Source organism: Ochotona princeps, chromosome 14, assembly GCF_030435755.1.
Source record: "Ochotona princeps isolate mOchPri1 chromosome 14, mOchPri1.hap1, whole genome shotgun sequence".
Lineage (NCBI taxonomy): Eukaryota > Metazoa > Chordata > Mammalia > Lagomorpha > Ochotonidae > Ochotona > Ochotona princeps.
The window spans coordinates 33,851,847-33,865,075 of record NC_080845.1 but is presented as its reverse complement, the minus strand read 5'-3'; the positions used below and the strand labels follow the sequence as shown (position 1 = coordinate 33,865,075).

Sequence of the window (13,229 nt, the reverse complement as noted above, 5' to 3'; positions counted from 1 at the left end):
CACATTCACATGTATAGAGATGTTACTCAAAAAAAATAGGAACATTACCTTAATTTTTGAAAAAGCAAACAATATTCATTTAAGACACAAACACTTGAATTCTTCTAGCAATGATTACTATCTTTAGGACAAACCACCAATAACAAATTTGAAGTCGTACATGTGCTTTTTTTTTTTTTTTTTTTTTTTTAGATTTTTATTGTTATTGGAAAGCCGGATATACAGAGAGGAGGAGAGACAGAGAGGAAGATCTTCCATCCGATGTTTCACTCCCCAAGTGAGCCGCAACGGGCCGGTACACGCCAATCCGATGCTGGGAACCTGGAACCTCTTCTGGGTCTCCCACGTGGGTGCAGGGTCCCAAAGCTTTGGGCCATCCTCGACTGCTTTCCCAGGCCACAAGCAGGGAGCTGGATGGGAAGCGGAGCTGCCGGGATTAGAACCGGCGCCCATATGGGATCCCGGGGCTTTCAAGGCGAGGACTTTAGCCGCTAGGCCATGCCGCCGGGCCCATACATGTGCTTTGACCTTGCTTCCAAAGTGACCTTACAAACTTCGCTCATAACCCATGATATCTAAATGAGTCAAATCCAACATGTTTAATTCTCACTTCCCAGGAAAGCAGCTAAGAAAGCAAAGGAAAAGAGAAATTTTAAAGTATATATCTTTTTAACATTATTTCAAGAAAAGGATAGTAACTAAATGGGAAACTTAATGAGGAAAAAGTAACTTCCAACTGAAACAATCCAGGAATATTTTGCTCTTAGGATATCTAACAGAATTGCAATCTTGCACAACCACAGCTCACAGTCTCTTCACTAGCACAGTAAGAGAATGGATTTTATTCCTATGTGCCTAAGTACCCAAGGCCATCTTAAAGAAGCTGCTGTGTGCAGAAATGGCTTTGAGAGGAGAAATGTTGGATTCTGTTGAGAGAAATCTAATCCCCTTAATGTATATAGGTATAAATGAACAAGTAATGAGTTAGAGACCAAGTTCAGCAAAGTGTATTACTAATATGCTAATGACATCAACTGTATGCCATCATGGGGCAGAGTTATGGTGTAGCAGGTAAAGCTGCTGCCTGCAATGTTGGCATTTGATATGGGTGTATGTTCACAACCTGTTTGTTCCATTTTCGACCCAGTTTCCTGTTAATGGCCTAGAAAAAGCAGCAAAAGCTGCCCCTGCCACTCATGTGGGAAATAGAACATTTTGATAAGACCAATAACAAGTACTGAGATTGAATCAGTTACAAAAGCTTTCCCACCAAAGAAAAGGCAAGGACTTTACTGCTGGACTGCATCAAATATCATGTAAGAGCATGTTATCTGCAATAATTGAACCAATAATTTGTTAGACCTAAGAAATAAATTCAGCAAAGTTGCAACAAATGAACATACAAATCTCAATAGTGTTGGCACCATTCTGAAAAAGAAAGAAGAAATCTCATACCCGATAACTACCAAAAAAACAAAAACCCAAACCCATTGGAATAAATTTTTAACAAAAGACAAAGCAATGCTCTGTGTGCGCCTATGCTCTGTGTGCATAGATGTATAATCCCACTTAAGATTTGTTTCACGCATTTTATACTACTACCATTTTCTTCAATTTGGACTTTATACACTTTATCACAACTATTATTATACAGTAAATTTTTACTACTATTATGCACTTGTTTTGTTTTCCATTTCCTTTCAGTGAGTAAAAATGCAACTAACATTTTCATAATGATTTTACTCATCTATCCAGTAATCTTAACACACTCGCCCATTCATTAGGATAATCTCTGTAGACAATGAGATCATCTGGCTGAGGATAGTATTTACATTGCCTCAGACTAAGACATGAAGCATATGCTGACACATCAGAACACACAGCTTTACACATTTACAGCATTCTACAGGAAGTCACTTGGATTTGCAAAAAGAATAAACTGACCTGCATGGCTTAAGGCATCCAAAAAGCCACGAAACCAGCCTTCTTCCTGGAGCTGCAGCAGGTACTTGAGAAAAAGTGAGGCAGCCTCCAATGGGCCCTTGTTGTTTTTCTCAGCCTGAATATACTGCATTTCATCTACAAAGAGAACCAAGATTAACCCATCAATCCCTAAGCAGTGGAAGAGACTAGAATAGGGTTGCCAGACCTAGCCAAGAGGGGGAAAGCATGTGAACAACTCACAACACAGGAAAGAACTTTCAGAGAGCAGAAAATTGTCTGCCCACCACTGCCCCATGCTTTTACATCCACCCTTCCCACATTCTATGGAAAATCCTAGTCAGATATTAATGTCTGAGAACACACTCAAAGACAATGTCTTCAATACCTGAAAAAGCCCACAATAAGGGAAAAATCATGCCAGCAACAGGCTCAAAGGAAGAACTATGCCTTCATCTGACATGTTGACCACTTATTATTGTTACTGTTACTGGTAAAAGGGCTGATTCAAATGCTGATTGAAAAAAGTGTGAGGGGAAACACTTGGTGGTCTCAGTAACAATTACAATGGACTTGATCAGCAGTTAGAAGTAAATGAGGATTCTTTCACGGTGCTTTATCAAGGTTTTTGCAATGACAAGCAGACAGACAAAGAGACAATGAGAAAACACCTGAAGGGAATTGTAGAGCAGTATCACTTGCCAGAAACAGCCTACCAATGTACAGGCCACTGTGACTGTATCAAAATGCCATGCCCAGAAAGTTGAGATAAAACTACTGGCTTACTACGACCTGATTTTTTAAAAATTTTTATTGGAAAGGCGGATATACAGAGAGGAGAGACAGAGAGGAAGATCTTCGGTCTGATGAATCACTCCCCAAGCGGCCACAACGGCTGGAGCTGAGCCAATCCGATGCCAGGAGCCTCTTCTGGGACTCCCATGCTCGGTGCAGGGTCCCAAGGCTTTGGGCTTTCTTCCACTGCTTTCCCGGGCAACAATCAGGGAGCTGGATGGGAAGTGGACCAGCTAGGATTAGAACCAGTGCCCATATGGGATCCCAGGCATTCAAGGCAAGGACCTTAACAACTACGCTATCACCCCGTACCCCGACTTGTTTTTTAAATTGTTGATAGTTTATAGATTCATGAGAGTAAGCAAACTGGCTGGTTAACCCATGTCTCCTCAGAGATGAGAAGAGAACCTGGCATACATAATAGACACTCATAAAGAGATAGTGAGTGAAGAGAGGAAGGGTCATGGCTCCGCCTGCTAAAATCCAGTGTGAAGAGAGGAAGGAATGATGTCTCCTAGCTCTGAAAGAATCACTCATTACCTTAGTCTCCATAGATTTGCTATTCTCAACATTTCACATTAATGGAATCACACAACACGTAGTCTTTATGACTGGCTTCTTTCACTTAGCATACCATTCTCAAGCCTAATCCATGTTGTACCATGTATCATTCTTTTTTTATTGCCCAGTAATATTCCACTATAGGAATCATATTGCACTTTGTTTAACCCCTCTTCAGTTAACACGTATTTGTGATGTATACACATTTAGTTTACTATGAATAATAGTGCTACCAACATTCACATACAACTTTCTTTGTAAATATCTGTATTTATTTCTCTTGGCTATCCACCTAAGAGTTGGCAGCATCACTTATATTAACTCCATTTTTAACTTTGTAGGGAACTATCTAACCACTTTCCAAAGGAGCTGCACTATGTTACATTCCCACCAACAAATCTAGGAGGATTCCAAATCTCACACGTGCCTGTCAATTCTCACGTGCCTATGATTATTATTATTTGCCTTTTGGGAGGCATAAATGGCCAAGACTAGACCAGACTGAAGTTCAGAGCCATAAGCTCATTCTGTTCTTCCACATGAATGGCAGAACCTTGAGCTCCCACCACTGCATTAGAGGGTTTGCTACAGCAGGAAGCAGAAATCCAGAACCAGAGCAAGTGGCACACCAGGCATTAGGATGGGGACGCAGCTAGCTGAACCACTAGGTTAAGGCCGACCCTGTTGTCAGTACTTCTGTTCGTCTGTATTACCATCCGGCTGCTGCAGGCGCAAATTACCGTCAAACATGAGGCTTAACACAATGTAAATTCCTTCTCTCACAGTGTCAGGGACCACAAGTCTGACATCCATGTCTCAGCAGGGTCACACTTCCTCAGAAATCTCTAAGGGAGAATGCATTCCCTGCTCTTCCCAGCTTCTGGGGACTCTGACCTCCCTGGGCTTCTGACTGCACTCCCTCTAGCCCCTGTCCTCACATCCCCACTGCTTGGTCTGGCCTGTGGTAACATCACTCCCATCTCTCTCTGCCTGTCTTCACAGGGAGTGTCTTTGCCTCTCTATGCATGCTGTCTTCCTAAAGAGACATCAGCCATGCTGGGTGAGGGCATGCCCACCCTGAGAAGGGGGAAAGGGCTCACCTTACTCCAATTTCACCTCATATTCATTAACTCTGTAAGAACCTACTTCAAAGAAGCTCACATTCTAAGGTGCTGGGAATTAGGACTTCAACTTACCATTTGGTGGGACACGATTCAACCTAAAGCAGCAACCCAGCTTGTTGCTCCTGCTACCTTCCTTGGGCCCCACCCCCCACTCTACCCCATTCCTTCACATCAGTCTATCCTGTTCTTAAACCCAGTCCTTATACAGTCATGCACCTGCTCCCAGGCTCCCATGCTGCTTGGTGTTTCTTTAGACATGTGACCAGTCGTTATTGAGGTAGCACATGGAGGTGCAGATTTATCCAAGCCACAGATGGAGACACTAACTGCCTCCCTGGATCTTGAGCTGTTTGGATTTACTGTGACCATGGTCAGACCCTCTGTGCCATCAGCTGGCCACATCAGAAGATGAAGTGATCATCTACTCAGAAACACTGGGAGGGAAAAAAGCATCTTTGGGGAAAGACACTATTTCCCATGATGCCATCCTCAGCTTCCCCAGGTAGAATTTCTTGTGTCTAATTTCTCAGTGTCCACTTAGCACTTCTCCTGCTGAATAAAGGCCTGTGACTCCAAAAGGATATCCCCCCAAATTCCATAGTCTACATGGAGGAATACCCTGATGCATCCTGGACAAGCTCAGAAGAAGACAAACACTGCCATGTAGAGGAAACCATGCAGGTTCTCCAGAAGAGACGTGGCTTCCATGCTCCATCCCCAAAAGGCAAGTAGTGCAAATAACTACACTCTATGAACACACTTGGTAGAGAAAAAAAAAAAGCATTGGGTGGCCAGCACGGTGGCATGGCATTCTGATCATCTGTCTGCGGCACTGGCATCCCGTATGGTACCAATTTGTGTCCTGGCTGCTCCCCTTCCTTTCCAGCTTCCTGCCTGTGGCCTGGGAAAGCATCCGAGGAAGGTGCGCTCAAACACTAGGGACCCTGCACCCTTTGAGAGGCCCAGCAGAGGCTCCTGGCTCCTGGCTTCGGCTCAGCTCTCGAGTCCTGACAGTGTATAAGCCCGAGTTTGGGCCTAACCACTCTGCTTCCTGACTCATCACATGATCCTTTTTCTGCACACACAACACCACTACCGTCTGCCACCCTCACCAAACACCGAGTCAAGGGGCCATCTGATCTTAGACTGGGTCTCTGACAACCTGAGCTACATAAACCTCTTCTCCTCCATGAGACAACACAATAGCTAAAACTTATTTAGTGCCAGGAACATTTCAAATTCTCATTGTAGAAACAACACGGCATACAACAAGGAGATTTTGTATTCTTGCTCAAAAGAAAATTTGCTCTTCCGATGATAAAAATAAACACAGCCGCAATGCAAACATTTTAAGCAGTGCATGAGAAGTACATATAAAAAGCCACACTGCACGGAATCACACATCATACTCTGGAAAAGAGCCCTCTGAGTATCAAATTATATACATTAAAATAAAGAGCTATTACTCTTTCTCATTCATCGATAGATTGCATGCCATTTCCCATCAGTACATATGGATCTACATCAACATTTTACTAACTGTGCTGTTTTATAGCATAAAGCCATGTGTATTTCATCTACCTTTCTTAAAACGCAGTTAAACTGTGCTTAGTACAAACACATCTAGGTCTTTGCTTGCTCTACCATGCTTTCCTGAGAGTTAAAACTCAGATTAGGATGTGACTTAGCAGTGCATAGCATAAAGCACTGACATATGGCACCCACTGCCTTCCAAATGACTATCCTTGTTGACCTCCATCCAACCTTTGAATGCTCATTTCCCTCAACAACATGAATTTGCTCAATTTTCACAATCCTGGCAAAGCCATGAGAAAAAACAGAGAAGAAAGACTACTTTCAATAGTTTGTTTTGTCCTTTAGCAACTTTTTTCTTTTCTCAAGATATATTTACTTGAAACTCATAGTTAGAGGGAGAGCCTGAGCTCTTCCATCATCATTCACTTCCAAACAGCTGTGCCAGTCTCACTCTGGGAGTCAGGAGCTCCTTCCAGCCCCCCTCGCCCCCCATGGGTGCAGAGGCCCAAGGCCTTTGGCCATCCTCTGCTACTTCTCCAGGCCACGGCAGGGAGTTGGATCCGAAGTAGAGCAGCTGGCATCACAGGCAGAGGATGAGGCCACCATGTCATCCCCAGCTGCTTTAACAAATGTCCTGTTCCAATTCCAGAACAAGTTTTCTGCCGGGGTCATTCACCTTTCCTCTGAACTGGATTTGTGAGATTCCTTTGTGCATAGCAAGCTGTTCTGGTACTGGAAAATTACCCTTTGCTAAGGCGCTGCAATTAAACAGAATAAATTCTAATCGCACCAATAATTCACAGAAAAGTTTCCTAACTTTTATGTGTTGCTTTCCTTTTAGCTGACAGGCTTTTTTTGGAGCCAATCTGGCTGTGTTTTTTGTTTTTTTAATTCTTGAATAAAATTCATTAATTCATCAGTTTACTTTTGAAACACCAATAAGTCCATTTTCTTTGAGTACACTCTCAGTGGTATCTAAAATATGAACTAAGTGAGCTACTTCCTATCTTCAATGTAAGTTTTTAAAGTTCTTTCTACGAGAGGCAGACAGAAAGAGAAGGCAGGGGAAGGGAGGGAACGAGGGTTCCCATAGACTGGGTCACGCCCCAAATGGCCACAGTTGGCAGAGCTGGGCAGGTTTTAGGACCAGAAGCTGGCAGCACAATTTAGGTCTACCACCTCAGTGGCAGGAACCCAACTGACAGGAGTGATCTCAACTGCCGTCGAGGGTCTGCACACGTGAGAAGCTGAAATCAGAATCCACAGCCAAGGCTTGAACCCAGGTCCTCCCAGGGAAGATGAAAATTATTTGATAAAGGCTATGAGTGTGATTCTGAGATAGAACATAACATCTAAAACCTATTTAGTGCCGTCAACTTCGATTCTCAGTATGCTCACAGATGTTATTCTGATTTTCAGGATGATGAAACCAAGGTTTAGGCAAGTTAGGACATTTCCCCAAAGTTGAAGAACCCATATACTAGAGAATGAGATATTTCAAGGTACACTTCGAGAGAAATATGACAGACATGTCTGCTGGCAGATGCTGGCATGCTGGATGGTGCAATGTGTCAAGCCACCACTGGTGACAGAGACATCCTGCACTAGAGTGCTATCTGAGCAAACCCAGCTGTTGTGCTTTCGATTTAGCTTCCTGCTAACACAGTTGGGCAGGCAGTGGCCCAACAGCATGGGTGCCTGCCATTCAGTGGAAGACCACAGTGGAGTTCCTGGCTCCTGGCTTCAGCTTTGTGCAGACCCGGCTGTTGTGACCATTTGGCTGTCAACCAGCGAATGGAAGCTCACTCTAATCTCTGTCTGCTACTCAGAACTTTCCAGTAAGGAAATAAATCTCCTAAAAAAGATTTATCTGTACTCTAACACAGGGTAATTAAGAACTGGAGGAGTAGGATATGGAGTATTAAATTGAATATACATTACCTTGTGCCATGCTGTAGCAGACTAAGCTAACTCTTGCGACAGCTGCCACCCCACCCTACCTGGGCACTGGATCATGTCCTGGGTGCTCCACTTCCAGTCGGCTCCCTGCTAACAGCCTCGGAAAAGCAGCAGCTAACGGCCCAAGTACTAGGGCCCTTACACCCACTTGGGAGATCCAGGTGCAGCACCTCGCCCCGGGTTTGGTCAGGCCTAGTTCAGGGCATCTGGGGGATGAAACAGCAGGTGAAAGATCTTTCTGTCTACACCTTTCCCTCTGTTATTCTGGCTTTCAAATAAATTAATACATCTCATGTTTTTTACAAAAGACTATATAGGTAGACATATACATATATATATAGACACTTCCAAAACTGACCCTACAATATTAAACAGATCAGTTAGATCTTAACACTTATCTGGCTTGTCAATACTAAACTAGCAGAGGATGACTCAAAGCCTTGGGACGCTGCACCTGTGCAAGAGACCCAGAAAGAGTTCCTGTCTCCTAATTGGATCAGCTCAGCGCCAGCTGTTGCAGGCAATTGGGGAGTGAACCAGCAGACAGAAGACTTTTCTGTCTCTCCTTCTCTCTGTAGATTTGCCTTTCCGATAAAAATAAGTAAATCTTCATTAAAAATCTCAAAAGTAATTCAAGCTTTAAAAACTGGCTGTCCGGGCCCCGCGCAATAGCCTAGCAGCTGAAGTCCTCACCTTACAAGCGACTGGATCCCATATGGGCACTGGTTCTCATCCCAGTGGACCCTGCACCCGCATAGCAGACCCCGAAGAAGCTCCTGGCTCCAGACTTCATGTCGGCTCGGCTCTGGCCATTGTGCCTGCTTGGGGAGTGAATCAACGGACAGATCTTCCTGTCTCTCCTCCCCTCTGTACATCGGACTATCCAATTAAAAAAAGTCAAGCAACAAAATAAAAAAACAAAACATTGCTTAAAAAGAAACTAGCTGGATATAAAATCAGGGACCCTGCTTTACCCTCAAAATTTTGTCTAGTTACTTTAACATTATCGAGATAGCAGAGACCAACTTGATACTGATTCCATTACAAGAAGTCTAAGTAATCTTACTAGTTTTTCTTCAATGCTTACAAAATCCTACCAAGGTATGTAGAAACAGGATTCCCTTCCATTTACACTAATTATACAGATTGCTGCTTCTTTCTTAGGTAAGTGCAGTTTTTCTTCTATTATTTCTCTTTCGTTCTCACTGTGCTCAGATTGTGCGATCGGAATTGCCATCATACAGAGTGTCCACTACCATAAACACGGCCTCTGTTATACTGTTTACCTTGGCTATGTTTTCAAAAGACCTGGCCATACTTACTTTCCCTTCTTTCTAACTTGCTGTGTATGCCCCAGTTTCTTCTTGCAGTTAGTTTCCTGGCCATTCTACAGCTCTACCACAACTCCAAATCCACAGAAACCACTGCTGTGGGTGGTCCCAACAGTCAGCAATGCCAAAGCCAAGATAAAGTTCCTGGGGCTGCCGTGACACTTGTGACACTTCCTGCCATGGGACCTGTGACACTGCATCTCCCATCGGAGCACTAGTTCAGTCCTGGCTGTGCTCCCTCTAAGCCAGCTCTCTAACACACCTGGGAGAGCAGTGGAAGATGGCCCAGTCCTTGGACGCTGTCACCCCCACATTAGAGACCAAGGTGGAGTTGTGGGTTCCTGGCTTCTGCCTCAACCAGCCCAGTAGTTGCAACCCTTTGGGGATCGAACAGCAGATGGAAGATCTCTGCCATTTTGCCTTAACAACATCAAGGGCTCTTCAGGTCTCCCATCCAAGTACTAACCAGGCCCGACCCTGCCTAGCTTCCAAGATCAGACAAGGTGGCAGCGATAAGGGGGGTAAGGCCATAGACTGTTTCTTTGTTGTGGGCTAAGGAGTTGGTTAGCACTTGTTAACCTGAGCACTACAGGGAATGGGCTTGGGGCTCGAAGCACCTGATCCAATTGATTTCAGCTGTATCCAATGTTCTGCTAATGAGGGTGTGGGGGGGAAAGAGTAAACAAGAAATAGGTGAAAGGTCAAGAGAGGAGGCAATAAAAGCAAGCCTGGGAGACAGACTTCCACCATCTCTGGTCTCCGTGTAGGTGCCTCATCCCCAGATCCTTCGCCGTGTCCACGTTACTGGCTCAGCTGGCCGGAACATTTCTTCAGTTCTGATGTGTTCAGTTCTCATAGTCATGCTTCCCCCTCCGACCCCTCCGCCCCCAGCCCACCCCCTCCCGCTATCGATTCTTTCTCCTCTGCCTTGGTTTATCAGGAGGCCCCTCTGTCCGCACAGCTTGCTGCTGTTTCAGCTCTTTCCTAGCTCTTTCTGTCCAGCGACAAGCTCTCTCAGAGCCTTTCTCAGCTTCCGGAGTGCCATCCTGCCTCTCACATGGTCGCAGCCAGGATCCCTCTGAATGTGACTACCCAGATTGGCATCTTCTGTGTGCCTTGGATGCATTTGAGATGATTATCAGATTACTGACCACAAAGGTCTGTCATTTAGAACAAATGTCTTGGCTCGGGGAATGGTTCACACGGAGACCCAGGTTCAAGCAGTGAGAGCAGACAGGACTGCACAATGAAGTGATTCCTCCAGCAATGTCTACAACAGGTGTGCTCACACTCATCAGGAGCCTGGAGCCATCAGCATGGCACTTCACGACTTCCCATTATTTGGAAGCACAAACAAAACCCGGAAGACTAGCAGAGGAGGCAGCAACTTCCTCTGCTGTTGGACACCATCCCACGTCCACATGAGCTGCGCACAGCTGTCCTCACCCTCGCGCCCCACCTGATACATACGTTGACTCTAATGCATACTAAATAGGAAGGCCCTGGATCTTATTTCTCAACCTCTGATGCCAGAACAAAGGCAGTTACACAGCTGACCTAAAGATGAGAGGAAATACATGAAAAGGGCAGCTTCTTTCCCCAGCTTTGGGCCCAAACAAATGTGCACTCTAAGCAAGTCCTGGCACCAAGGTGGTTCTGTTTCCCTAGTGGGGCTTCCAAGGGCTCCTAAAAGTCCCCATCTCTAGTCTCCCTAGAAACACCAGTTTAAAGAAAGGACAAAAGCCTGGGGAAAGCAAGTCTTGTTTTCTTACCCCCAAGAGGAAGGGAGCAGAAGGGGGCAGAAGGGGGCACGGCAGGCGCAGCTGGGGGTCCACTCACCCTCCCTAAGCCAGGGGTTCATGTAGCTCAGGATGTAGGTAGGGTCCAGGGTCCTCCTGACATAGTCGCTGAAGGCTTCCAGGTTTTTCCGCTGCTCCGCTGTCATGCTGGTCTAGGTTCCCGACCGAATTTACCCCGCTTGGCTGCAGCCTCCGCTGCTGTTTAAAGCAGGGCTGGAGAAAGCCTGCTGGGAAGGCTGGAGGGCGGGTTTTCACCCTGGCTGAGAGGCGGGGCTACCTGGGAATTTCCAACCACCACAGGGAGAATCGAAACTACAACTGGCTAAAGCTGTGGGCGGCTGAATTGAGCTCTTGGCAGCACACTCCCCCAGCTCAGCCAGGTTCCCTTTCCAGCTCACCCAGGCGGAAGGAAACCGAAGAAGAGTCCTGCAAAATGCTTTTTTAAATTATTTATTAATTACCCTGTGTTAGAGTACAGATAAATCTTTTTTAGGAGATTTATTTCCTTACTGGAAAGTTCTGAGTAGCAGACAGAGATTAGAGTGAGCTTCCATTCGCTGGTTGACAGCCAAATGGTCACAACAGCCGGGTCTGCACAAAGCTGAAGCCAGGAGCCAGGAACTCCACTGTGGTCTTCCACTGAATGGCAGGCACCCATGCTGTTGGGCCACTGCCTGCCCAACTGTGTTAGCAGGAAGCTAAATCGAAAGCACAACAGCTGGGTTTGCTCAGATAGCACTCTAGTGCAGGATGTCTCTGTCACCAGTGGTGGCTTGACACGTTGCACCATCCAGCATGCCAGCATCTGCCAGCAGACATGTCTGTCATATTTCTCTCGAAGTGTACCTTGAAATATCTCATTCTCTAGTATATGGGTTCTTCAACTTTGGGGAAATGTCCTAACTTGCCTAAACCTTGGTTTCATCATCCTGAAAATCAGAATAACATCTGTGAGCATACTGAGAATTGAAGTTGACGGCACTAAATAGGTTTTAGATGTTATGTTCTATCTCAGAATCACACTCATAGCCTTTATCAAATAATTTTCATCTTCCCTGGGAGGACCTGAGTTCAAGCCTTGGCTGTGGATTCTGATTTCAGCTTCTCACGTGTGCAGACCCTCGACGGCAGTTGAGATCACTCCTGTCAGTTGGGTTCCTGCCACTGAGGTGGTAGACCTAAATTGTGCTGCCAGCTTCTGGTCCTAAAACCTGCCCAGCTCTGCCAACTGTGGCCATTTGGGGCGTGACCCAGTCTATGGGAACCCTCGTTCCCTCCCTTCCCCTGCCTTCTCTTTCTGTCTGCCTCTCGTAGAAAGAACTTTAAAAACTTACATTGAAGATAGGAAGTAGCTCACTTAGTTCATATTTTAGATACCACTGAGAGTGTACTCAAAGAAAATGGACTTATTGGTGTTTCAAAAGTAAACTGATGAATTAATGAATTTTATTCAAGAATTAAAAAAACAAAAAACACAGCCAGATTGGCTCCAAAAAAAGCCTGTCAGCTAAAAGGAAAGCAACACATAAAAGTTAGGAAACTTTTCTGTGAATTATTGGTGCGATTAGAATTTATTCTGTTTAATTGCAGCGCCTTAGCAAAGGGTAATTTTCCAGTACCAGAACAGCTTGCTATGCACAAAGGAATCTCACAAATCCAGTTCAGAGGAAAGGTGAATGACCCCGGCAGAAAACTTGTTCTGGAATTGGAACAGGACATTTGTTAAAGCAGCTGGGGATGACATGGTGGCCTCATCCTCTGCCTGTGATGCCAGCTGCTCTACTTCGGATCCAACTCCCTGCCGTGGCCTGGAGAAGTAGCAGAGGATGGCCAAAGGCCTTGGGCCTCTGCACCCATGGGAGGGCGCGGGGGGGCGACTGGAAGGAGCTCCTGACTCCCAGAGTGAGACTGGCACAGCTGTTTGGAAGTGAATGATGATGGAAGAGCTCAGGCTCTCCCTCTAACTATGAGTTTCAAGTAAATATATCTTGAGAAAAGAAAAAAGTTGCTAAAGGACAAAACAAACTATTGAAAGTAGTCTTTCTTCTCTGTTTTTTCTCATGGCTTTGCCAGGATTGTGAAAATTGAGCAAATTCATGTTGTTGAGGGAAATGAGCATTCAAAGGTTGGATGGAGGTCAACAAGGATAGTCATTTGGAAGGCAGTGGGTGCCATATGTCAGT

The 13,229-nt window shown here is 45.3% G+C and overlaps 1 protein-coding gene across 1 annotated transcript in view; it reads right to left on the bottom strand.

Moving 5' to 3' along the window:
* The window catches only part of RIGI (RNA sensor RIG-I), a 48,068-nt gene extending 36,762 nt beyond the window's left edge, over nucleotides 1-11,306 (bottom strand). Inside the window, exons 1-2 of the mRNA XM_004581059.4 lie at nucleotides 11,087-11,306; nucleotides 1,945-2,079 (exon numbers count right to left, since the gene is read on the bottom strand). Coding sequence (XP_004581116.2) covers nucleotides 1,945-2,079; nucleotides 11,087-11,192 — 241 coding nt within the window. The 5' untranslated portion in view covers nucleotides 11,193-11,306. The remainder of the gene's footprint in view (nucleotides 1-1,944; nucleotides 2,080-11,086) is intronic.
* Between the last annotated feature and the right edge of the window lie 1,923 nt (nucleotides 11,307-13,229).